Source organism: Bombus bifarius, unplaced genomic scaffold (assembly GCF_011952205.1).
Source record: "Bombus bifarius isolate JDL3187 unplaced genomic scaffold, Bbif_JDL3187 scf7180000009243, whole genome shotgun sequence".
NCBI classification, from domain to species: Eukaryota; Metazoa; Arthropoda; class Insecta; order Hymenoptera; family Apidae; genus Bombus; species Bombus bifarius.
The window spans coordinates 2631833-2659044 of NW_022884989.1; the positions used below are offsets into that span (position 1 = coordinate 2631833).

General features: G+C 39.4%; 1 protein-coding gene across 1 annotated transcript in view; it reads left to right on the forward strand.

The window, feature by feature from the left end:
* The window catches only part of LOC117214868 (protein expanded-like), a 121928-nt gene that overhangs the window by 51844 nt on the left and 42872 nt on the right, over positions 1-27212 (forward strand). The window contains 2 exon segments of the mRNA XM_033461251.1: positions 12176-12233; positions 12236-12331. Coding sequence (XP_033317142.1) covers positions 12204-12233; positions 12236-12331 — 126 coding nt within the window. The 5' untranslated portion in view covers positions 12176-12203.

Here is a 27212-nt window from a genome sequence, read left to right on the forward strand (position 1 = left end):
CAATTAAGACATGCTGCATTTTCTATTTATTATCACACGTACATATCGTAAAATCACTCTGTTGTTCCATGCATTCTATGTATGTGTGCTTCGTATAATATGTATGTATATCGTAGTACATGCATTTACACTTTGACAGAAGTATTTATTCTTGTTCGATGAAAAATATCGAAATTTATAACTCGCATGGCGTTATAGAGACAGTCAATTATAGAAAATATTCGCTAAACACGTTAAACATACCGTCACTGGTTTCGCTGTGTACCATCGAAGTTCGAATTAGCATATACATATATCGGTAACTGTTTATGTACATGTATGTCACAATATCTGCAACATCACACAAGTAAATAAGAAAACTTCTCCGATAAAAATTTTTTCACTTTCTCTGATAAAAATATTTTCACTTTCGACACGCAAATACCGCGTCGTGTCATTCGAGACTTTTCCCCGGATGACGTATGCTTGTCGACAATTATCCGCCAGTGTGGACGTAGCTTTTATACGCGAACTGTTTCTGCACTTGAATTTTGTCTGCCACTGATCGGCTGCTTCACGTGTCCGCGGACAATTGCCTGTCAGTGTAGACTTGGCTGTTAATAAGATCGTCGAAGTCCGTCGACGACTAAATTGTTGGGAGAAACGGTTGAAGTATTCAGGATTAAGTGATAGATAAGAGATACGCGTGATAAAGCGAAGAGCAAAGATTCGATTTTTATCGGAGAGTTTCGGTTCTTCGACTGTAATTACTTAAGGAGTGCCTCATAAATAAAGATAAATAAAAACGCATTGCGTGATTATCGTTGAAACAGCCAACGATCTGTCTACCTGCTTTAAGAAAGGTATTAAAAGCATATTTTTTAAATACTTCACCTTGTCGTTTGCTACGGTCGTAAACTTCAAAATTGTCAAGCAGATACCACGTGTATCGTGATCACGACGTGGATTACGCTACATAAACAAGCGCATCGTCAAATTGAACTCGAAAATCTATTAACAGGAAATCATTTAGTCAACGGTATCTGTTACTAACGGTTTAATGAAAAGCAAGTAGAGTGAAGTTAGGGATAAACAATTCATAGGAAAACAAAAATCTGAATGTAAAAACAGCTAAATAATTAAGAATATATATAGTTACAAGTATACCTACTTATATAGAAGCTAATCATATCTTATCGTATTATTATTAATAATTCGTGTTATCGACGTGACTCTGTTATTAGGGTGTGCGGCCTTAAACTTCTATTTCTTTATTAATCAATTGGCAGAATTTTTCTTTTTCAACATTCTCCGACATATCCCGTTATTGGATTTTTCTTTACGCAAAGTCACGCGAGAAATTGCTGCTATAGATAGTTACGCTATAAAGATTACAGTTATAAAGTATACGGCAAATATTAAGCGAAAGACCATAGATATCGAATATCATATAGGTCTGTCAGAGTATTTACAATACTGGCGACAAGCATTTCCTGCGTGCTATCATAGGATGCGTTGTTTGCACGACGAGCGCTTCTTGCAGAGCCACGGTTTATGAACGTTCGCAGCTATACAAAGCTACGCGTTCAACGCGCACGTACATACGCACTTCCGCGTTCCCTGTATCCTATCCGGGAGAGCGCGGGTGACTCTTACGATTATCGTCGAAATAAATTCAGTCGTAACCTATGGGTCTTCCTCTTTCTCTTCTTCTTTTGCTTCTTCGTAATTTTCCTCACCTATTCGCTTTACGTTGTCAATAGTATTATCTTATAATTAGCGCATACGCTGTCACGGACGCACAGTTACAGGCAGAATTCACCGTGGTAATGCGTTTTTTGCGAATGTCTTGGAAATTAAATCTGCTTTAATTAATTACTGTCTGGCGCCTTGGCTCGAGCCTGCCTTTACATTTTCCATTCGTCGCCACTCGTCGATTATGCAAAATAACGAAAGATGCTTCGAACGAATGTTATTCAGTTTTCTAAGAACTGTCCTAACAAACGGGAATTAATACGACATTGCGTCAAAGAGAACGAGAGCCGCCCTCTTGCATCCCTTTGTAGTCGTGACAGAAAAATTCCTCGCGCTTCGTAGCGATCAATCTCCTTGTGCCGTTAAAACGTAGAAAAGAATTAATCGATGTCTGCTACAGTTTGCAGGAAAACGGTATCTAACAGTTCAGGCGGGCCACTCTGTGTTACAACTCATTTGTGCACACGCGTATAATCGTAACTCATACGCATATGCATCAAACGTTCTTCGCGTTCCAATAGTTAGGATACCGCTGGAATAATTTTCGCTTGATTTTAACATACGAGTCAGCTGTCACATAGATCGCATTATCATTGGCGATAGTCGTGACAGAACACACTTGGCTATTTCGGCAGATATTCATTGCACGACGGTATTTTATTGGTCAGGGCCGACCGCGTCGACGGTGTGCGTTTCTCGCGCGCATTCTTTGTCGCGTCAGAGGCTTCAGTGTCGCGGATCTACCTGCGGTTGGAACGGGGCAATCCGTAGCCGCGATTCCTGTCACGACAATAATAAATTTTCCGTATCAAGCCGTCGCTAAGTAGAAATTATTTTACAATTAAGAACAGGTTGTTCCACGGATCAAATCGATTACGATCTAATCATCCGTCGTTGCCGTAGCCGCTGCAATTTGCCGTTGAGATTTATTCATAAAACCGTCGATTTATTCGCAAATACGTAAGAGAAGCATTCCAGCGCGACTTAACGAGAATGCTAAACCGCAAGGGCAGGAGATCAGGGACTTTACTGGAATGCGCGGCGAACTGCATGCACGCATGATGCATTCATCGAGCCGTGGGTGGAAGGAGAACGAGAGAGAGAGCGAGAGAGCGAGAGAGAGAGATGACGAGGGAAGAAAGACGGAAGCGCGTAGGACGAATACAGTCGATGCATCTTTTAACGGATTGACTGCTGGCTGAATTTTACGTATCTCATCTACTATGCCAGATAACGTTTATCTTAAACTTTAAAATGAAATTATTTGTAACATCAGGTAGATCGATTAAGTGAAAGCGATTCGTTAACGAAAAGTGGCAGAATTATTATTTTTACCAATGGATATGATTATTGGGTTGTTGCTTCAAGAACGTACGCGAATGTTTCGTTACGTTTAAAATAATAGCAACTTTTTTTTTTAAGGAAAAGATGGAAAAGACATATACGGAACTGGTATTAAACGTATTAAACGAGATTATACCAACACTTTGATACTCTTATAGTTAAATGCCCTCTACATACTCCGCATATATCATTATTGTAGCATGAACGATATTGAAAATGTTGTAAATAATACTGTTGGTGCATCACAGTAATGAGTAAGGCTATGGTTTCAGTGGATGCGTGCTTCGACGAATGAAACACGTGAAGAAAGAAATGCATGCAACGTAAGTACTTATTCTCATAAGAATCTTGTATACTTCATTGTTTTGACGTCACCATTAGAACGTTAGTTCATGAAAAACACCGTACCTGAGCTAATCCATTGTAACCATGGCCTAATCCTAACAGCATGTATGTGTTCGTTAATGCTTCCACGGCAAGTCCCTTACGCTATTTTGTCCTCCACCTATATGCGTTATCGTTATGAGACAAAAAGAATTTAGAAAAAGATGAGCAAAGCGCGCGCGTGTATAGCAAAGTATTAAAGTAGCTGATTAAACAACACTGTTTGAATTAACGATCAACGTTCGAGTGGACGACTACTTTCGATCGTTTTCCTGTCTGTTTCGTGTTTATCTCTCGTTGTGTTGCTCGATAGCTTCGTTTTACAAAGACAGCGAAAGATGAACGTGTAGAAGCAGGAAGAGGAAAAGTTGGGAAAGCCACATTCCTCTCGTAACGTACGTGTAATTATCTAGCTTATAGAGTTTCGAATGACATAAGAGACGTACTGGTTCTCGTTCTTCAGACGCTAACAGCGATATCGCTAAATGCTTTTAAATTAAATCATTCGTTAGATTAGATCCATCTCGATATAGATGAGCGAGTTTCTCGTGCATTTCGATCTACCATATGTAGAACTTTATTTATCCGAATCTAGATACGTTAGAAAATATCGAGCCATTTCGTACAGTTGAAATTAACACTGTCTGTATGTATTAGCGAGACGTTACAAATCGCAAATCACAAGTTACAAGTTAAAAAGCAGCGTCGAAAAACATCATTGCGTGACTTTAACGAGTTTGGTAACGAAATAAATAAAATTTTACAAGTTATATATTATCTAATTACCTTATTTGACGGGAAATTATGAAATCGTAGAACGGAGATTTACAACGTACAACTTGTAACTTATCGATTTACCTATTAATAAATAACGTTAGCAAACGACAAGTTACAAATTGACACGGATCATATATTTCTACTTTAGAATGTTACAGTCTCACGCGAAACGGGATAATCAGTCGACTTGTAATTTGGCAAGTTTACATGTTTACAAGTCGCTAATTACATGTCGTTAGTATCTATTCATGAATTCTAGCGTAGGTATTATAATAACAAGTTTGATAATAAACCAAATGAAACGTTGACGTAAATTGTACGTATTGAATGCTGATTATCCTATTCGACGTAAGATTGTAAGATTGTCACAAACAAGTCTGTAACCTGTACCTCGTAACTAGTCAATTCTAATATACTACCAATTAGTAAATTATTGGGTGAAACTTCGACTCGGGCCACCACTGTTTTTTAAACTTCTTTTTTCCATTTTCTGATTACTATCATATATACAGGGTGGTTGGTAACTGGTGGTACAAGCGGAAAGGGGCTGATTCTACGCGAAAAAAGAAGTCGAAAATATAAAATACAAATTTTTCGTTCGAGGCTTTGTTTTCGAGGAAATCGACTTTGAATTTTCGCTCGGTACGCGTGCACTTTATCACGTCTCGTTATAACGGATCTCACTGTAGATCGTTGTCTCGATTAACGTTATTTTCTTAATTTTTTAAATTTTTAAATTTTCAAATTTTTAAATTTTTAAATTTTTAAATTTTTAAATTTTTAAATTTTTAAATTTTCAAATTTTCAAATTTTCAAATTTTTAAATTTTTAAATTTTTAAATTTTCAAATTTTCAAATTTTTAAATTTTTAAATTTTTAAATTTTTAAATTTTTAAATTTTTATTCCATATTTTCGACTTTTCTTTGAAATTTAGCCTAGATTCTATCATAGCCGTAATTAAGCAATTGTTGTCATTCAATCTGATTGTAATTGTTCGAGATATGTGATAGTGAAATTGGACTGGAGGCGACACAACTGGTCGCCGAACGTAGCCACAGTCACGGGGTGGGCGTTTTGCCTGACGGAGCTGTGGAGTGGTTGTATGGTTCTCCCTAGGAACGTGGTTGTTGCGGCATACGGCTTCAAGAATGGGCCTAGCCACGTGTGATTTTACCTCGGAGGTGCCAATATAATGGGACACACGTTGTATTAATAATCAAACTCCAGGCAGAAACTGCCCAGTAACGGCGATTGGAACTTTCTCGGTGCTTCTAACGAGTATTTGACAAACGAACGCAATTGTAAAGAGTGGACAATTTTCATCAGTCTGTTATTCGTGCGATCGCCTTGGAAAGTTACACATCGTGCAGTTTATACCGAGCGTCCCAGCAATCGTATTTTGTGCTTAAAAGTATTCATGGTAAAGTAAAAGTGGATTCGTTATCGAACCCAAGAACGTTATCAATTGCATCTTGCGTGTCTAAACACCACGGTTGTTCGTTAAACTTTGTAAAAGTCATTTTTCGTACCTGTAAATATAATCTCTGTTGTACAAAACGATGGCTAATTCAAACGAAGAATTGTTACGCGCCCTAAATTCGAACGAAAACCCGACGTATCACTCGATGAATATAGACGAAATATAACAGTCTCGAGTCTAGAGTTGCATTGGTTCGAAAGTTACGCGTATTTAAAGTTCCTTGCTCTTAGCCTTAACCTACCATGTACAAGAAAGTTTAGAAAGTACATATGTATCTGGCGTGAAATGGATTTAAGATTGCTACGCAAAACAAAGAAAGAAATGGAAAGAAGATGATGAATTAAGCCTGGTTCACACTGACAGAGTCACGGATAATTGTCCATAGATCAGGCAACGATATCGTCAGCTAATGTACAACAATGTATCTACGTGCGTACATGTTTTTGCGGACAACGTACGCGGATTGACCACGAACACCTGTCTGCGAACAATTGTTCGTCGGTATACACTATGTTATAGAGTTTACAGTAGCTTAAATAATCTTATACCAGCGACGCGTTGAACGCAAATTACGATGTTATGTTTTCATTAGTATACAATTAGGTCTGGATAAAATTGTATGTACTGTATACTCGGTCGTATTGAGATGCGATCGAATCGTTGCTAAATGCCGGTAACGGTCTGCTAGCTAGAAGACGCTGCCGGAAGCTACGCAACGAATCGAAGGAAACGATCGATCGGCCTCGATAATACGAGACTGTTATTGCTGGTTGGTGATTATTTCCTGCAACGTGTTATTTGGAGATCACTGAAATATCGAGATTCAATGTGTTACGAACGCGAAAATTGCGCGTGCGTGTCGGATTTGAAAGAATGCGATATTTGATAGAGTAGATGTTAAAACGTATGTTAAAAGATAGACAGAGAGGAAGAAGTATAGGAATATCGTGACTTTTAACGTCGATACGAATGAATGATATTTTCATAAAAATTAGTTTGTTATAAAATGAGACACGAAGCGCACAGATTTATATATTTTAAAAGTCTGGCTTGAAATAAGTTGACAAAATAGACAAGTATCAAGGATTCGTCTGTAGAGAAACGGCGTAAAAGTGTGTAAATTGTTTATTTAAAGAAATTCAGCTTTATATACATTCACGAATCAGCGAAAACTATTCGAAATAATTATACATCGTTATATTATATAGAATACCTCTCTCGAGTCGACTACGACTCGCATCAGCATACGACTTCAGTCGGATTGACACATTCTCTCACTGCCTAACCGGAAATTCGTGAAATTCACATTTCACGGCGCTGGCTACGATATAAATTCAGTATTTATACATTCGCAAACACGGTTCTCTTAATTTCCAGTCATCATTTTTCCCAACAGACTTTCCAATTCAGATCTCTAAAAATAACTTCGATAGATTAAAAGCATTGCATCGAGAGCGCGTACATTTACGCGTATTCTGCTTCGACTCGTAACACCTTTGAAAGAATATTATCAACAGATTTATCTGTCGCCGCATAATAAAGGAAATGATATTGCTTCCTTAGAAAGATACAACGAGAATACTGAATTTATTAACGGCGTTGCCGTTTCTGAATCGCCATTTAGAACAGAGTAATATCTCCTCGCTGTATACCTGTCGCGTCATTCTTAATATCATAACGAAGACAAGATTTTTCAATCTTCCAATAATATCCATCGACTTTATCTTTCGTCGTGAGAAGAATATCCGACGCTTGTTCTCTGTACCCTCGGATAGGTAGGTTTTGGTTGAGGAAGTGGCGAGAGTGCGCGAAAGTGCTCATGCCGGTGGAATGTTTCACATTGTTTATATACCGCCTCCTACGTGCATGCACGTCGCACTTCGCCGAACGATAAAACCAGTCGCCGCGCCGGCGTATCGGTCTCTCTGTGCGTGTGCGCATGCTCCGTCGATCTCCACTTTCATCCCTGCCGATCCGTGCGATCCTTTGCCCCTGTTTTCAAATTCATGAGTGGTGGCTGGGGAAAAAGGTATCCACCCGCCATTCGAGTACGTTCTTCGATGCGATCGAGATCTGCATACCGACGGAGTTAATTGCCGGAGATCGGTACCGACAAGATCGGTAAAACATCGATCACGTGCGTATGGCGCGTATTCGTTATAGGATGCCATTTCGAATGGAACAATCTTATGGTTTGGATAGTCGCCACCTTTGCCTCCGTTTCTTTGCTTCGCTTTTATAACGCAAGTCTTGCGACATTTGCCAGTATACGAAGGCAGTTCGACAAATTTTCGATAGTAACAATTTTAATATTAGATCAGCTTTTATGTGACGCGATCGATCGATTCCGTTCAATTGTTTTTAAAAGATATACGAAAACGTAATTATTCCAGAAGCAAGAATTTTTTCAATCTTTAAGTTGTTGTTTTGCATTTTTGCATGTTACTAGCGCGTGTATGTATGTTATAGTTAGTTCCCAGGATAAAGGAGGATGAATTTTAATTACCATGATAAATCAATATGAATATATTAGCGTAGCTCGACATTCTGAATCATTTTTCCTGTATATGCAACCGTCGATCGACCATACTTCCCGAGATATTCGCGAGAAACTGTCGATATCACTACGACGAATTTTGCTTGTAATTTTGTCTTCGTAACAGCGTACGCTTTAGCATTAGTACATATAAACGAGGGTTAGGCGAGCTTAAAGCATAACTGTGCGAGTCCGTAAGGAATGTCTGTTATAACTCGATTAAAATGACTATCATCGATTATTGGAATTGAGATAGTCTTCTCAGTCCGGCCACCGCGACGCTTGGGTAATTAGTAATGTATTACAAAAACATCATATTGATTTTTAGAAAGTGAAGCGTTATATCGATCAGTGCAGCGGAAAGCATAGATAGATAAACGTAGAATTAATATCATATCGTGCTTGATTCGATGCCATCTTGGTGTTCCTTACAAACTGTTTCGCTGCCTCTAATCCTTTCAAAAGCGCAACTTGTCCAAATTACTTAAAACACGTTTGAATCTTCTTGTTTCCCCGTACCAACATTCTTACGTAGATAATCTCGCCGAGAAAACGACACGTACAAATATGGAAAACGTTGTAAGAGGAGAAAGTTTGCAGATATAAAAATTGAACATCCATTATAGGTTTATAAATTCATACATTAAATAATTCGGCAAGATTCGACAACATTGTACGTACAAACATGCTACGACCAACAGCGAAAAATCGTTCTATAAGAGCACGTGCTCTGTGCAGAGATAACTCGAATTTCCACCTTTTCTCCTCTCGGATCCGACACTTGACGTTAGAATATTACCCACACCCATTTCACCACAGCCATGAATCACGACTCGCAACAAACACGGTTCATCCCTATCCGCAACTCGAAGCCTCTTCTCGAGCATCGAGCATCGAGCATCGAGCATCGAGCATCCGGAGATCCGTAGGCCTGACGCGCAAAAATTGACTCTCCGTGATTTTCCTTCGAAGTCGGTACACGGGGTCGGTGATCGCGAGGAGAATGCAACAGGGACGCAGGTTGAACGGCTGCGAAATGCATTGGCTATCGGGGTCCAAGAACGGCCGAGAGAGCAACAAGGATACGAGACAGAGAAAAAGAGGGATGGTAGAGAAGGGTAAGAGAGAAAAAGGAGTTTGGAACGGGGATAGGGAGAGGGCGGCAAGAGGGAGGCAGAGGAGGCAAAGGGAGAAGGAGAGACCGGCTTTTATAATGGCGCGGCAGTTATACCGGTAAGCGAGTAAATGCATCAACGTGCTGCAAACCGAGAGGCACCTGAGAAAGAGAAATAGACAACTCTGGCTACGAGTACATATATGTATGTATGTACGAGGAAAAGAACGGACCATGAGAAGAGGGTGGTGGGTTATGGCGGGAGGGGGAGGGGAGGGAAGAGGATCGAGGAAAAGGGACAGAACGTGGAGGCTCCTCGGGGTGTGGGCGGATTGCACGCGTCTCTCGGTAATGGATCCCATCGATCATCCCTCCGCGGGTAGATGGTTTCTCCTCCTTTCTGCTCTCTCGCGGATCGTCCATTAGTCAATTTCGTCGATTACCGTGGCGACTTGGTCGAATCATGGGACGACTCCAAAATAACCAAGCCGAGGAGGAGAAGAAAACCGTTTCGAGACGCGGGCTTAGTATATATAATAATAGGGTAGCTGGAACAATGTTGCAAATTGTGTCTTTAAGAGGATCGTGAAGAATCTGTTGAAATATGGAAATTTAAATTTGCGATCTTTTGTCGGGGTGCTTTTAAACGTTCGTTGTAAGAAGATTACGGAAATTATTTATAAAGCTGATTCTCCTTTTGTTGTTCCTCTTGTTCGAGGATCGATAAGTCTTTGGGGAATTCGTGAAGAAACCTATTCCAAGGCGGAAGTGGAGTGCGATTCTTCCAGCAGGATATGTTTAAATATTCGTTGCAAGGAAATTATTGCAAGATTACTCCTTCTTTCTTTGAAGTTTGATAACTTCGTTTTATTAATTCCTGCCATTTGTTTTACTTGGTAATCGAACAAGGCTATATTCCATTGAACAGTATAACGTGTAACAATACCACGTCACACCCGACTTCCCATAGCGTTGCTAGTAATCTCACAATTGACGCGTCCTTAAATCTTAATTAATATCATATATTTCTCGCGTTTTGCATATCACCTGTTTTATAAATAAACGCGTAACGATCAGCTAGAATTATCAAGAAGCAAAACCGCATACTTCGACGATAACAAAAAGATAAATTTATGGAAAAGTAATAACGAATGAAAAATGTAATAACGTTTCGTTAAGCTTCGCATATATAAATATAAGATACATATATAAAATATGAAATATATAATCGCAATGGAATGCTCTCGAGGAGAGGTTCCGTGGAAATCGAAACAATTAATCGGTTCCAGAGGGCTTGAAATTCCACGGTAGATCTGATGCACTCCGCGTGGCATTTTTTTGCACGACTTATTGTCCGGCCGATTTATGAGCGGCGCGAGCGAGACCATCCGTTTCTCGGCTCTCCGTCCATGCGACTTGCCTCTTGTTCCACGGAGATGAAAATAGGGTAATGCCGGGAGCGATTTTGTGATTTACCGTGGACCAACATCCAAAAAGGGATGCAGCACACGTATTGTGCACCGTATGCGGAGGCTTCGCTCTTTTTCTTTTTCTCCTTCGTCTTTTCTCTTTTCTTTTTTCTTCTTCCTCTTCCTCTTCTTTCTCTGCCTTTTCTTTTTCTTCTTCTTCTTCTTCATCCTACTCCTCCTCCTCCTCTTCTTCCTCTTCTTCTTCTTCTTCTTTCTGTCGTTTCTACCGGCTGGAATCTCTGGAAATGCCACTGTGATTTGTGCGACCGGTTACCGTTTCCATTTGCATATCCCTTCGGCTCTTTCGTACATTGTTATCTTCGTTGCCACGTGATTCTTTGCTCTAATAGCCTGACGTCAAGTAATCCCGGTAGTCGTCTTCTCTATTTTCGAAGAACGTTACGGAGGATCTGTTCGGTAATCGGTGACGCTACCTGGCTACTTAATCGATTTTTCATTTCGTATGGTTTGTTGATATCGCCGCTGGTTTTTTTGCATGATATTTCGGTTTGATGTCTTTTTAAATATACGGATAATGCGAGGTTTTCGTGCTACCTTGAAAAAGGATGTGCGAGCAACGTGACATTTGCTTATACAACGATGTCGTTTAAACAGAAGTTTGTAACTTGCAGGGGTTTTCAGAATGATTTGTTAATCGATTTACTCTCGACATTGATACTCGCTAATTATATTATGTACTGTACGTATAATTTTTTTGGCGTAATATTAAATTTCTTGCCTGGACACGTGTTCTTTCATACCTCTCAAAATATAGAAAATATTTTTCGTAATCGTAATAGTAAAATATCGAGGATATTAAAGCGTATTTTCTCTTGACAATAATCGTACGTTTGGCTTCTACAAAACTTGTTGTCAACTTATCAGTTATTTTTAACAGACGCATCTTCGAATCTAGCAAGTTGCTTCCGTTCTCAGTTACGCTATCTCATGTAAAATCATTAGAATCACAAAGTAAATTAGAATAAATAAAAATTCGAAAATCAACAAGAACGTGTTCATCCCCTGTGTCTTTCTCCTGTGACCTTCGTACGAAAAACAAGCAATGTGACGTGTAGCCTGCATTTAGTACCCCGGTAGCTTACGCTTGCCGAAACAGAAGCGCAACGCAGGAGAAAGATATCGTAACGCTAATTGTAAACATATTTAACAAGAAAGCGATAATATGTACTTTTATTTCAGAATCGTTAGGGTACGTTATACCTCGTCGCAAGCGGAGGGTTAAAAGCACGCGTTTAGAAATTATTCGATGCTGGCTTGCGATACGAACAACTACGTGAAACCAGCTATCTTTCTTTTTTTACTGATATGATTACAGTGAGGACGCTGGGCGTAGCGGCGACGAAATGAAGCATGCAGCATGCGTGGTAGCGGTGTCACGGCTGCGCGGTCCTGCCTTCAACCCCTGGTGTCCGCCAGCCGCTACCTCGCCGTTCAAGTCCTTCCTGGTGATCCTCTTTACTTCGTCGTTGAGGTGAGTGGTTCAACCGAGTTAAATTAATAAACGAGTAAACAGAGGCGAATAATTCATGGCGACAATGCTGCATATTCAGCACGCGATATATGTACATAACCGTTTTCTTCTTGTTCCGTTATAGCTGCGTAATTCCGAGTTATTATTATTTTCCACGCAGCTCTCCCGTATTATCTTCCGATGAGAAACGATAACGTCGACGCTGGTAGCTCGTACAGATTCCAAAACGATATTATAATTTTTGTCCGTCTCGAACACGATGCATTTCCTTTATATCTGCGTTTTATATCGGAAAAATGATAGATTTCACGTATGTATTTCTGATCGATTTTACGAATATTATTAATCCATGCGTTTGAATTATTTATGACGCGCGCAGGGTGCTTGTTAGGTTTTCGTACAAATCTTTTACCGTTAAAAACGAAGTAGCAATGGTACAGAAATACGCATAGACTTTCAAATGCTTCGTTCAACAATTATCATAATAACACCAGGGGAAAGAAATTTACGTTAACAGCGAAACTTTGCTTGGATGCGTTGGAAAGAGTAGCATGACGGAAGAGATAAAAATTGTCTTAGTATTATAATATATTAATGTTAACTCTCGATTCATAAGATACAAATTTTTATTCTACGTTTTCGACTTACTTCCGCATGTAGGATCATCTTCTAATCGATTGCCCGCGTTATGCGTATCTGTCTATATCGTACAGATATCTTAATAGTATCAATCTTTGTACGCTACAAACAAATTGACGAAGCAAAGAACTAGCATCGTAGTCAGCAGGATTTCTATCGACACAAGCGAATATTCGTTTGTTTAAAGAACATCTCTGGCGATCGCGTTACGCTACATTTCGTCGCGCACCAATCGCCAGCAACCCATAGCGTGCGTGGAAACTAAAACAACGAGTCGGATTTTTGGAAAAAGAACCGGCGTTCGACGCGTAGCATCTTGTTACGATCGTATTCCGTCCTCTGGCCAGAGCGGAAACGCATAGAACATGCCCGCGAAATACCAGAGTTTATCGGAACATGTGCATCGTACTGTCGAGGACACGCCCGGATTTTCTAATCGTGGAATGCGATTAGTTACATCCGCGACGCGCGTGGGTGTACAAATGCGGAATAACCGATCCGTGAGAGACCCCGAGTGTATACTATAGTATAGTTGATATATTAAGGCGTGCGAAGGTACACGCACCTGTCTTGTCCTTCTTAAAAGTCATTTACAACCGGCAGGCTGCGAGACTCGGAAGGAATACCTGGTACTATGTAGAATAGAACGTCTAATGGAAAAAGTTTTTGGTTGGTCGATAAATTTGTCGAATAAGTGGTATATATCGGTAAATTTATAATTTATTTCTCGTTAAATATTTTATGGATAAATTGTTTTCTTTTCGCTAGAAATTTACAACGTAAATATCTTTTATTCAATTTTCTCGATATTTTAAGATCATCGATATACGTATATGTGTTACACATATGTTTGTACAATTTTGCTACGACTGCGGTAGTTTCCATATTCTCTCAAATCGACAAACGTGGATCGTACACGTATCTGTTGATAATTTTATTCATTCGTATTAAATATTAGGTTTGATATTTTCGATAAGTTACCATACGATGTTATAAGATTTGCATATCGAAAAACTTGAGATTCGCTATGTAAATTTTGTTCCGATCTTCTGATTTTCTACTAAAAAGTTGTTAAGGAAGAATGCGTTATAACTCAACTTGTATTTTCACACTGGTGTTTCGTTCCGGTTCACGGTAGAACGCGTGCCCTCGTAAATTTTTCAACGCTCGTGAAAAATGAGTGATCTCGTTTGGAGGCGTGTGTTTACACGAATGACGCACGCAGTATGTATATGCGCGATTCATCATCGTTCCAAAAGAGCTGTGATTGCAATTAAAAGAGTTGTTGCCGATTAAATCTGCCGGAATAAAGGCTCGTTTGATGGTGCGTTTTACTTAACGATTCGTAAGATACACGATTATATCGTGTTTAGGCGTTTAACCGACGACATGACTAATGCTTCTCGCGTAAATAACCACGTGTTAATTTCATTTTTAATCGTCTTTCCTTTCATCTACCGTCCCCTCCTGCTTTGGTTTATCGTCTATCGAATAAATAGCGACAAGTAGTTGTTAGAGTTAGCCAACTAGTATGGTATAACAAGCTATGAAAGTAACAACTCGATACGTATAATATTTTAATACAAATTCGTATTTTAGCAGACTAGATCAGTGCAGCGGACATATATACAGCGAATGAAATAATCTTTCGGTAAAGCTTATCTTTAAAATTGTAACATAGACGTTTTCTGTACAAGTATAGGATTTTTAACCGTTTCTATCCTCAATTTAGCCTTTGCCAATTACTAAGCACGTCACCGGTAAAAATTTGCAATTACTGTCTGCGAGTTTACAAACCAGACATTTCTCATTTTCTCTTTTATTTGTTAACACAAATACTTTTTCTGTTTCCCTCTCATATATTGTAATTTAATCGAATAAATATATTAGGTTGTCCGAAGAGTGTCCTTCTTTCGCAAACGTGTTTTTTACAACAGTGCACCTTTACACAAACGTGAAAGCAAGTCTGTGAAATGTCGCGGTGTTTATCTCAACAGAACGAAATGGATCGTACGTAATTCGACAAAATAATATAAAACTAAAAACATTGCGCGTCTATTGTTTCTTCATAAAACGAAAACAACCTAATATTTTGATCTTTTAAAATTACGATTGTGTTTGTCAAAAACGTCAGCTCCTCCATAGAGGAGCAGCAGCACGTGTCAAGGTGGACGCATCGTGTGCCGTCCATCTATTTCCAAGGATTCTCTATCGCCGATGGTGTTAAACTATAAACGTGTTATCAGAATTTTGGCTCGATAGCGGCTTTGAGCGGTGACAGTCTTAAGGACTACCGCGATTTTAACAAAGAGTCGCGGATGTTGCAGTTTCGGGGTTTCCGACAAGGAGCCCGACGCTTCCTGTTTTCCGCCGCGGAGGATCGCGTGCACGGGGCCGATGACTCGAGGACTCTCGAGCTCACGTTGTCCCGTGGCACGTGGAAAGCGATAATAAGGATTTTCTAGAAGGATTTGGCTACTTAGCAGACGGGGTGATGGACAGTCCTCTGACAAGAGGGCTGTGGACAGAGTCAAAGAAGCTTGTCGCTTACCCCTAGAATCTTCGTGTGGTCCAGATCGCCGGAGCTCGATATACAGGATGGTTGGTAACTGGTGGTACAAGCGGAAAGGGGGTGATTCTACGTGAGAAAAGAAGTCGAAAATATAGAATAAAAATTTTTTTCTTTTAATTTTTCCATCGAGACAACGATCTACAGTGAGATCCGTTATAACGAGACGCGATAAAGTGCACGCGTACCGAGCGAAAATTCAAAGTCGATTTTCTCGAAAACAAAGCCTCGAACGAAAAATTTTTATTCTATATTTTCGACTTCTTTTTTCGCGTAGAATCACCTCCTTTCCGCTTGTACCACCAGTTACCAACTACCCTGTATATTTTATATTATTTTACATGTTCTACCGTCATTTTATCTCGTTTCTATTTCAAACGCCATATTCACATTATCTTATATTAACAAAAATTGAGAAATTGATTAATCAGATACTGTAAGAATTTACGTAAAGTTAGACGAACGAAAGAAATGGCAACGAATGTACAATCTTAAATAAACTTTTGGAAGCGGTCATTTGACCGGGTTTGATGAGGTTAGCGTTTACTGATCATTTCGTTGGATAATTTTTAACGTCAAATGGTTAGCTTCGGCTGCGATACACGACGTTACTCGTCCCACGCAAATAACGCGTTTCTTGCAACGATACTCGTGCAACTCTGTTTGCTACGTTATTCGCGTTTGCTGCCATAATTGCAAGAATGAACGTTTCCTCGGCCACTTTTTACAGTCGAAGCACATTGGACTTCATTGATCAAGTCCTGATCGTGGGATGTTTTACAAGAGATCGGACATCTCCTAATGCCGCTTCTGTAACGAGCTCATTAGCGCGAGTCTGCGTTTTTCGAGAATGCGGAGGAAGTAACCTTGCTCGTGTTTGCCGTCTCTTCTTTACGACACTTCCCATGGAACTATGTGAAAATAGTATCTTATCGATTTCTTTCTTTTCCTTTTCCTTCTTTTTTTTTTCCTAAGATCACTTCCTATCACGAGCTGCTCCTTTTGTATACGTTCTAAATATAGAAGTCTTCTAACTGGTTTAATAACGTCGATTTGCCACGTTTTACGATACGCGTATATTACAATTTTTATCAGTTATCGTATTTTTCGAGGTATCCGACGAGATCAATAAAAAATGATCATTTCAGAATTACGTATTTGGGAATTGCGTTTCGTTGGAGATTGAATTGCATATTTACGAATATTCGTTTCGTTAGGAGCTGCAGTAGATACTTTTCGTATTATACGACGATATAACGAAGATCAACGAACACGTATCTATTCTTTTTTTTTTTTTTGAATTTCTTTAATTCTTTAAATTCTTTAATTTCACTTCTCACCATCCTATCTCAACTCGATCGAGCCTACAATATTTAAACGTATCTCGCAATCAGAAATATCAGTCACGATTCCTTCGTACCCTGTTTCGTTCCACGAACGCTTGAAGATTATTTTAGATTCATTCACGAGCTTGAAAGAGCGTCTCTGTTTTCGTAACGTGGCGTCACCGTAGAATGCGTAGTAGAGTAGACAGGCGAAGGCGGCGGCGGTAAACGTTTCAATGGCAAGGTTTCCGCAGCGATGTCGATTTGCTCGTTCGAGGCTATTGCCTTTTCGCGTCGTTAGACAAACCATCTACACGGAGCGTACACGCGGTTACGGGTACGTCGGGCCGCGCCGCGCCGGCAGCGTTCTAGCACACCTTCTCACACGATACCATCTAACTAATTATAGCCAGGCTCATTTGTAACGACGAATCTGAATTCCCGGTTGCCAAGGAAATTCCTCGTTCTGCCTGCGTGGCCCCGCGTTGTAGCCTGCTGCGAAATCAACAGGCCTGGATTTTATCCTCGTTACGCCGATCATCGGAAAGTTTGCTCGAGTGTACGTATCAATTTTGCGACTCGAACGGAGCTACACGGTACGTGATAACAGAATATTTGCATAAATATCGGTAATATAAGGAAAATGGTAACTCATCGCAATGCTTTTCTTCCGTTTTTTGAATCTTTCTTGATTTTTTACTGTACTCTATAGAGTAGAATATAGATAGGTATTCCTTCGTATCGAAAATTCATTCCACGGTCATTTCGTAACGCTCGTTACATTTAGGATAACCATAAACGTGGATGTAATAATTACAAAGTGGATTTCCACTTATTTTCGCATGTGGAATAACTTTGCGTCGATGAATCGTTCGTTCTCGCCCAGTCGAGAATCGATCGAATTCTCGTACACGTGACAAATTTGAAATTCGATTATTTAAAAAAATAAAACAAGTCTTCGGCGTTATTTTGTCATTCTTGAGCTTCGCCTCGTCTCGAGCCGTAGAACCACTCTGGCCCTGTTTCTATCGATTACCAACCATCCTATAGAACGATCGTTGCCAACGAACTAATAGGTTTACTATGTTACTTGCGAAACATTGTACAAGAATTATGTTTACGATCGATGATTATATTACAAAACATCGATCACCCAAAGTGCAATTTTTCCGATAGCAATTTTCGTATCCTACCGGATATTCATAAAGATTATCGCTTATATTAGGTTGTCCGGAAAGTGTCTTTCTTTTACAGACACGCCTTTTACAACGATGCATCTTTATACAAACATGAAACCTGATCTATCAAACGTTGCGATCTTTATCTCGATAGAACAAAATGGATCATACGTAATTCGATAAAATAATATAAATCGGAAAATGTTACGCATCCATTGTTTCTTTATAAAACGAAAGAATCTTTTCGGACGACCTGATACATATGGGTCAGCTGGTAAATCAGCTTGGATCGTATGGTGCGATGAAATTGCGCGAGCGATTGGCCAAGTAAGTGGGAAAATAATTATAAACGCTAGGGAAATAGAGATAGAAGAAAGAACGTTCGTTTCTTTTTCCAAACACGGTATAATTATCTTGTTAACTAAGAGTAAGAAAGGCGAGTTAACTCGATATCCGTAGCTCGTCTGTAATTTCGACGTATCTTTCATTTTTCCTCTGATAATTTCTTCAACGATGAGAAACGACAGACAGAGGATAAAACATTTTTCCGGTCTGAAACGCTTACGTGCTCGTGAAATCGACTCATTGTTACAGAACACGCGATAAAAGATACGCGTTCGAATTAAAACCTCCCATTCTTCGTGCTACTATAAATGTCCTGCCGTTTGCTATTCGTGCTTTCTACGGCATATTTCTCGAACGATCGCCGCCGATTCTTATCTTATTCCATTTACGTTCGGTATCGATACTAATTTATTGCGTCAGCATAATAATTACGTAGATAATTGAAACGGCGATTAGAGGGACGGTTTGGTCGTTCGAGCGAGTTTCTGTCCCGATGGAAAAACACGTCGCTCATTGTTCATTCCATCTGATCGGGAGAGCGTACCGTGGAATTTCTGTCGTAAGTGGACGATCGACGTATGATTTTACGCTTAGTTGCTCATTTTGCTTGTTTCTCGAGAATACGTGGTTCACGACGGTAGAACATGTCAAATAATATAAAATATACAGGGTGGTTGGTAACTGGTGGTACAAGCGGAAAGGGGGTGATTCTACGCGAAAAAAGAAGTCGAAAATATAGAATAAACATTTTTTTTTATTTTTCTATCGAGACAACGATCTACAGTGAGATCCGTTATAACGCACCGCACGCGTACCGAGCGAAAATTCAAAGTCGATTTTCTCGAAAACAAAGCCTCGAACGAAAAATTTGTATTCTATATTTTCGACTTCTTTTTTCGCGTAGAATCACCCCCTTTTCGCTTGTACCACCAGTTACCGACCACCCTGTATATTAATAATATTAACTCCGTTGTTTAACGCAAGTCCTCGACTTTCGATATCGCAGTATCTGTAATACGTTCGATCGCTGCATTGTATTTCGTTTATTATCGAACGCAACGCCGTATTCTACAAGAAAATCGATTAGTAGTAAAAATCTGTGTCTTGCTGTTGAGAATTGTGGATCTTAATCGCCGAAATAAATATATAGGAACACTCAGATTATACTTAGAATTGATATTAAAATAGTTTTAGATTTATTTAACACTAGAACTACCGATAGTTAACACGAAGCTATTTCTACCAAAACCAGTCAAAATCACTGGTCCTTAAAAAATACGTAATAATAGAATATTTTTATATTTATTGATTTATTACAGATTTCCTTACAGAATCAATTCCACGTTGTGTAGTACATTTTTGGCATTATTAATCCGTCTGAGACCATCATCCCTAAACGAGGGTTGACGCATTTATAAAATTGTAGAACCAGTCATTTTAATTGGTGTGATATTTCTAGCGTTAGCATCTAGCGAACTAGCGATCGATCCGGAATTTTCCTGATAACTGATATCATCATATCGAATGATACGCGGTAAAAATTTAAAAAACGAGGAAACTGGTTAATTGGGGTTCGATAAATTGATCGCAGGACCCTTTTATCATACACTTTGACAAGTACCAGTCATTTTGACTGCTATTGGTATGAGTAGCCTTGATACAAAATTATTTTAGAGTTTGAATACATAAAAAACAAAATAAAATTTATTATATTATTCTTTCAGTTATCGTTGCGAAAGTCATTACACCATTGCGGAAAAAAATATAACACGAAGTAAGAATTTTAAAATAAAATTGTAAAGCCAGTCAATTTGACTGATGTGGTAGTTCTAATGTTAATGTGTAATTTACAAGATCTTCGTCGATACAAATTTGCACGCGTCTCAGCATCTTCTACACCACACTACCCATGAAACAATTGCATTCATCTGTTTTACGAGACGCTGTGCACGCACATACTTCCACACACTCGTACTCGTATATGTGTGTCACTACTACGCAAATAATCTAATGTGGCACACAAAATTACACATATCTCAATACTTGCTACTCGTGCAATTTTGTCAATAACGTTAGCTTAATCGTGGACGAGTGGATAAATATTTATCAGCAACGATGTAAATTACGTAATTCTTCTAGGAAGAAAAATTCGTACGGACGATATTTTTGTCAGTCTTGCGAATCTATCGTCCGTGGAAGACGACCATGGACGAAATCGTGGGTCCGATAGGATCGACCGTAAATCTGAACCGACAGGCTGTTCCAGAGGATATTTTATGGTGGCCCGTAGAGATTTGGTGCGGACAAGATCGGCGCTGGAATGCGTCGAGCGACTCGAAATATTCGATACGGGGCGATAAATTGTTCTTCTACCTTGGCGCGTACATTCCACGCCGAGCATTTATGAGGCACCTTTTCCCTGGGGGCAGTGCTTAAAATGTTGCAGCAATTGTAATAACATTTCCGCGTACGGTTTCTCCGACGATGCTTCTTCTCTTTCCTCTCTTACAATTAGCTTAGCCGCCTCTCTCTTTCGACGTTGCTCCGCTAAAATTTTTCACTGTTAGAACGATACGTTTCCGCGTAATTTTTACATCGGTGATTAGAGAGATCTGGAAATGGTAATAGAATTCCGAAGCGATAAAAATTTTGGTATACGCGAATGATAAGTTGATTATCGATGAAAGCGATAGCGCATTTCATGGTTTGGGTTTGTAGCTTTAAGTAATAGTAAAAAGAATTATTTGGAGAGATATATGCACATGGGAATGAAATAAACGAAAGAAAATTATTTAGACAAATATATTCTATAATAAATAAAATAGTATATAAAAGGAAATTAGTATAGGAATTAGTATAATAGTATGATAGTATAGAAATTAGTATTTTAGGAAAATAGCATATTAAAGGAAATATTTTATTCGTTTTTAGATTTTTATTTGTTCAGAAAAAGATATGAGCAAAGTTCCGTTCCAATATAGTGTCTCGATAAATGCATTATTTATTTCAACTTGATTTTATCCTGTTTTTCTAACATATTGGTCAATATTTATTGTTAATATTAAACGGTAATTCAATTTATTATAGTCGTTAATTATCGCTATTAATTATATCGATTGGCACCCGGTCTCCGTTAAGAATATCCTGGTTTTTCATATTCGACTAGTTTTTATTATCCAGAATTTTCTGCCGGTTGATTCATAAGCTTGTGAAGGATCGTGTTGCTCTACCGTAGCAGATCGTCGACCGGTTTCCGTAAAGCTGCATGGTTCCTGTTATATCAGATAACTTTCTAATCGTAGAAAATAATACAAGCTTCTATCGGATGTATCGAAAATTCTTTCGCTGTAATTACCGAGTAAAAGGAGGAAAAGGATCGTCGTGGATTCTACAGGAACGTCTCGAGGCAGGTGTCCATTTGACAGTAAAGCTATCCGCGTTGAGAGTTTTAAGAATGACTATCCGATCCGATAGTGACTCGGATAATCGCTCTGAACGCGGTATCCACTCGCGAGATACAACCTGCAGAGCAAATCGCGATACTTTTCCTTCGAAATGGATACGTACCTTCGCGTGGTATCTATGCAACGCCACTACACCTATCAATCGATGTAAACTCGGCAAAGTAATATCGTCTATATAAACGAGAATAAAATGATTAAATTAATCGACAAACACATTTTCCTGCGGGTAATTTCGTAGCGACTATGCTTTCTAAACATCTAGCTATTAGATACCAAGGAATTGAAATAACAATAAATTATTCTACTGATTTCGCTATGTTCGTTTTTCTTTTCCGTAGTCTCGATCCTCAGCGTTCAGGATATCCAGAATTTCAATTAGTCTGTCACGGTTCTTGTATGTTTATATGCCGATCTTACTCTTAACGAGCGAAAAGATTTTTAATGTCTTAAGAAATATATTATCGCGTAATCATCGTACGGATAAAACGATTCTATCGCGTCTTTTTCAAATTGCGGAAATTTGCTGCTAGTGAAAAGCATGATTGGACCTAAAACATTTCGCAGAACTACAGATATTCGTGTATTTGTTACTGCATTGAATTATTGTATTATACAAATTATTATTCTATCTAATGATTTAATATACAGGGTGGTTGGTAACTGGTAGTACAAGCGGAAAGGGGGTGATTCTACGCGAAAAAAGAAGTCGAAAATATAGAATAAAAACTTTTCGTTCGAGGCTTTGTTTTCGAGAAAAACGACTTTGAATTTTCGCTCTCACTGTAGATCGTTGTCTCGATGGAAAAATTAAAAAAAAAATTTTTAAAAATGTTTATTCTATATTTTCGACTTCTTTTTTTCGCGTAGAATCACCCCCTTTCCGCTTATACCACCAGTTACCAACCACTCTGTATATTAGTGTAGCATGGTGGTCGAGGGTCCTGTGGGGTGTCGTGCGAATTATAAACAAACGGTTGCTGAGCATGTGCGTGGTAGGGTTAAGACGAAAGTTACGAGGCTGAGACAAAAGACAAGGGGTTACTAAGGGACATAAACGAATTAACAGCAGTATGAGTTGAGAAGCCAGAGAGTGCGAATTGCGTTATCGAGATAGTGTTGCTAGCGCTTTTGAGAGAGAGTTGAATCCTGAGAGTGACGAGAGTTGCTAACTAATTATCTAGTTCTTTTAATTATAATACGTTATTGCGATTAGTTCGCGTTAAACAGCCATCGTTTCCTGTTTAATCGACATCTGTTCAATCCATTTATTATAAATAAACTAATTATAATAGTTTACGATACTACATTAGTTAGTAGTAATAGAAAATACTCGCTAATTTACGCTGATGATATAACAATGCCGGCTCTTCTCTGAGACGAGTGATCTGTTAAACGTTGGAGAGTTTTACGATCGAACTCTACTTATAAGAATAAAATTCTAGTTAATATCGATCGGTTGAACTTCTGCTTATCAACGCCACTTATCTGAACGTAAACTCCCATTGTACGAATGAAAAATCATTATATTCTATATAGTAACGAACGAGCCGCTATTATACGAAATACAGTTGCACGAAGCATTTTTGCCTCGTTGGGTTCATAAGATTTGAGGTAATGGGCGTGATAGGTATTGAAGGAACGCTCGAATATATTTAACAATAAATATTTATTAACAAATATAATTCGGTGAGTACACTTGGTTATTAATCGCGGTTATTAATTTCGGTTCGCGGTTCACGATTACAAGTTCGAACTTGGGTAGATACGGTTCGATATGCGATGTCGAGCAACTCGGACTCGCGATTGCTGCCAACTACCAACTATCAATTCGGACAGGCGTCTCACGACCGACTTTCCATCACGATGATGCTGCATAGAAAAAACTATGATGTGTCTAAGGATACGAGATGATCGGAGTCGTCGAGGAAAGCGTCGGTTTGGAAAGTGAATGAAATGGACGTCGCTGTTAATTGGCTAAATTTTGGGTTGATGGTTGGAAAAGGATGCTAACCAGCCTTGAGAGAAAGTTGCTAGCAGGAAGCGTCGTATGCGAGGAAAGCAGATTTCCAGTATCTTCAGGTAATCGGTGGTAGGTATAGGGACTGTTAAGACAAAGACTATTTGTTCCTTTGAAGGACCTTAGCTAAATAAATCCTAAGATTTATAGCGGGTCCTTAGGCTAGCTGAAAATATTCTGTAAGAATGTATCGGCATGTAACGGTCATCTTGTCCGAAGGATAGGGTCTTTGTGTAGCGAGTCACGGGACAGAAACCGTTGGAAAGTTTGCTGTCGAGTGCCGCTACAGATTCTACTGTAACGAACCCGATGATTTTGGTAGGTTTTTCATCGAGACAGACCGATTCGATCGGTGTCTCGAGTGTGAGAATCGATCAATAGTAGCTTGTGTCGCGTCTACAGGATTCGCTACAGGATGTCTCTGTCATTGCTGATGGTTTCGGTGCGACTTACGTTTCTTTCTATCTTTCGATAAGTCATGTTTTGCGCATCCTACGCGCTTTTCAACTCGATCCATCACTTTTCGTTCCACTCCGCGTCGAAACACGTTACAAAAGCACGGACAGAATAAAACGAACCTCCTCCCTCGCATGTACAATGTCCTGGGCAGAGTCGCGTTGCTAAACAGATCGTTCTGATTCAAACGATCTCCGACTTGAAAAAAAGATCACCTCGTAAATACGAAACCGTGAACGTCGGACACGATTCGTGCTATAAAACTAGCGCGATTTCAATACGCATTCTCGATGTTGAGCATTCGCAATTTATGCAAATCGCAAAACCACAGCGAATCCGTCGATACTTTGTCCAGTTTGCCTCGCGAACGAGACAAGGATCGGCCCTGGTCCTGGAGCTGCGTCCATTCAGCTCGAAAGTCACGGATTCCGATGATGTCACGCCGGTACAGTATAAACAGTAGGAAACGAGGTTACGCCAGGTTCCATTTGAATATTCGTAGGTGTCCAATTCCATGTATATGTGTGTCTACCTATTTCGATTCTGCACTAATCTTTCTTTGCCTGTCTTTCCGTACTTCCGCCTATATCGCTTCCTTTTTCTCTTCGTCTGTCTGTCCTTTTTTTGGTTATCGCGTCTGTCCTTGTTTATCTCCGTCTATCTCTCTGTCTAACGTCTGTCGCTATCAGTAATTCACCGACCGCAGTAAGAACAATAGCTACGGCTACTCCGAGGACTTTTCCATGATTATACGGTGCTTAAGCTGTGATTACCATGTACCGTGAACGAGCTGCCACACGGTACGCCGATCGTTTTTCGCAACAGTAGAAAAGAATGGAGGTTCTTCGTTGAAGAGGCGTGTTATTATACGGAAGGAGAGTATCTGTTTCTAGCAGAGAACTGCGCGTTCTTTTCTCCACACGGCAATTGGTAATTGCTCTCACGTTCGCTCGTTTCGCTATTTTCGCTATTTTTCGTGCAATGTATTGCAGCGTGGCTTTGTGAATTTGACGTTCGATCGCTGATAATTGGATAATCATAATTCGTACTTTCATATTTGACACTAACGTATAGTATTCGGATGACAAAATATTCGGCTACAACGACGTTTCTTGGGGGTTTTGGAGATCGTCGAAGTTCAGAACGACGCTCTGTTTTTCACGGAAATACGGCGTAACAAATTTGAGTCAACCTGTTCGTGTACGCGTCTTCGTGGATTCTGACGATACTTTCTCAACGTTTGGTAGCTTAAACTTACTCTCTGTGTGCATTCGGATCGCGAGTATTGGATTAGGTTTGGATTATTCTTATTTTCTGCGTGCCGCGCCGTGAGCCTTGAGGCGACCTCGTGATCATACAGAAAGCGGTAAGCGGGAAAAGTGGCATTTCGAGCTTTGGCATTAGTTGTGCCATCGCAACGATATCGCGTGAACAAAAGTTACCTGTCTTCATCGCGTTGTTACTTGGATTTCTACAGCTAGGACCTTTGTCAGCTGAATGTTCGCAAGGCTGAATTTCCAAAAATGTTCATTATCATGAAAAATGACCCTCATTTTCGACTTTGACATTTTAAAATACCCTCCAAAAGACACATTCGGATCAAAAATGTTCAGCAGCCCGGACGCTGCCTTTCCCGGGAATTTGAACGTTTTCCGTGCTCTTTCAATCGTTTAGCTAAAATGTAACAAAAGACAGGAATGAAATAAAATTTGTCTGTATCGAGTATCAAGCGAAGAACACGTAACACGAATATCTCGAGGATAGTTTTCTTTTATAGCGAGTTCAACCTAACATTGTCATCTTTCAAACGAAGAAACTAGGTTGGATTAGCAACGATAAGAACGAAAAGATTAACGCTAAATTATTGAAAATATTTTCAAAATCGACCATAAGGTAATCCTTTCTTCCTCGTTGTTTTTTTTTTTTTTTAATTCGTTGGCCTCCTTAGGAATTCGATCGTTGCGGATGAAACAGCACACGATCCCACTATGCGCTACAGTTCCACGTAGCAAAAATGCTTTCGAGTTTACTTGCTTGGTCGTACGTGGGCAACTCGCATAATTTATTTGAATCCGGTGGAAGAAATATGTATTTAAGAAGCTCTCGTTAAGCAGTGTTGCATGTTCCCTGCGTTTACCGGGAATCAAGACGAAAAGCGTATGATACGAAGGTTCGTGTGCATTCCGGTATGCTTTGAAGCGTTAAAACATGTCAGACAAATTCCAACGTTCGCTTATGCACGTACGATAAGCCCTACGGATACGAATGTAATCGGCTACCTTTGAAATCCTTCAAAAAATTGCGGAAATCATTGAGATTCCTTCGACGATGGATAACGAGGATGCATTAGATAAGAAACAGGTAGAAAGATGATGTTGATCGGATGGTAATTAATCGATTGGTCATCGAGAAGATTTTATTCCTCTATTAACGACCAGAAAAATATGTATCCGTGTATTTTTCTTATAGATCTCTCGAGTATTTTGATTAAGTTCCTTATGCAGATCGGCTAAACCATGCGTTATTGGCAAAGGTAGAAATAGTCGGTGAGAAATTAAATGCATGTATCATGCGGATTATTCCTCCGGTATAATTGGAAATTCTTGCACGTATGGCCTGTAACTCTGATACAGAGCGTATACGTATTTCCATTTTGCGTTCGTTAACTCTTTAATAACCGTTCGACGATATTTTCTATATCATCGATTATAATTAACGATATATTTAAATCACGTATTCTCAGAGTCACGTATTGAGATATTTCATTTGGTCATGCTTTTAATCGGACAATTTTTTAGGCTGAATATTCAATTGCCTTTCGTTTCTAAAAGCGCGTGAACGAAGCTTTGTACATAGACAGGAATTTTATGTTACGAGTATCGTAATAT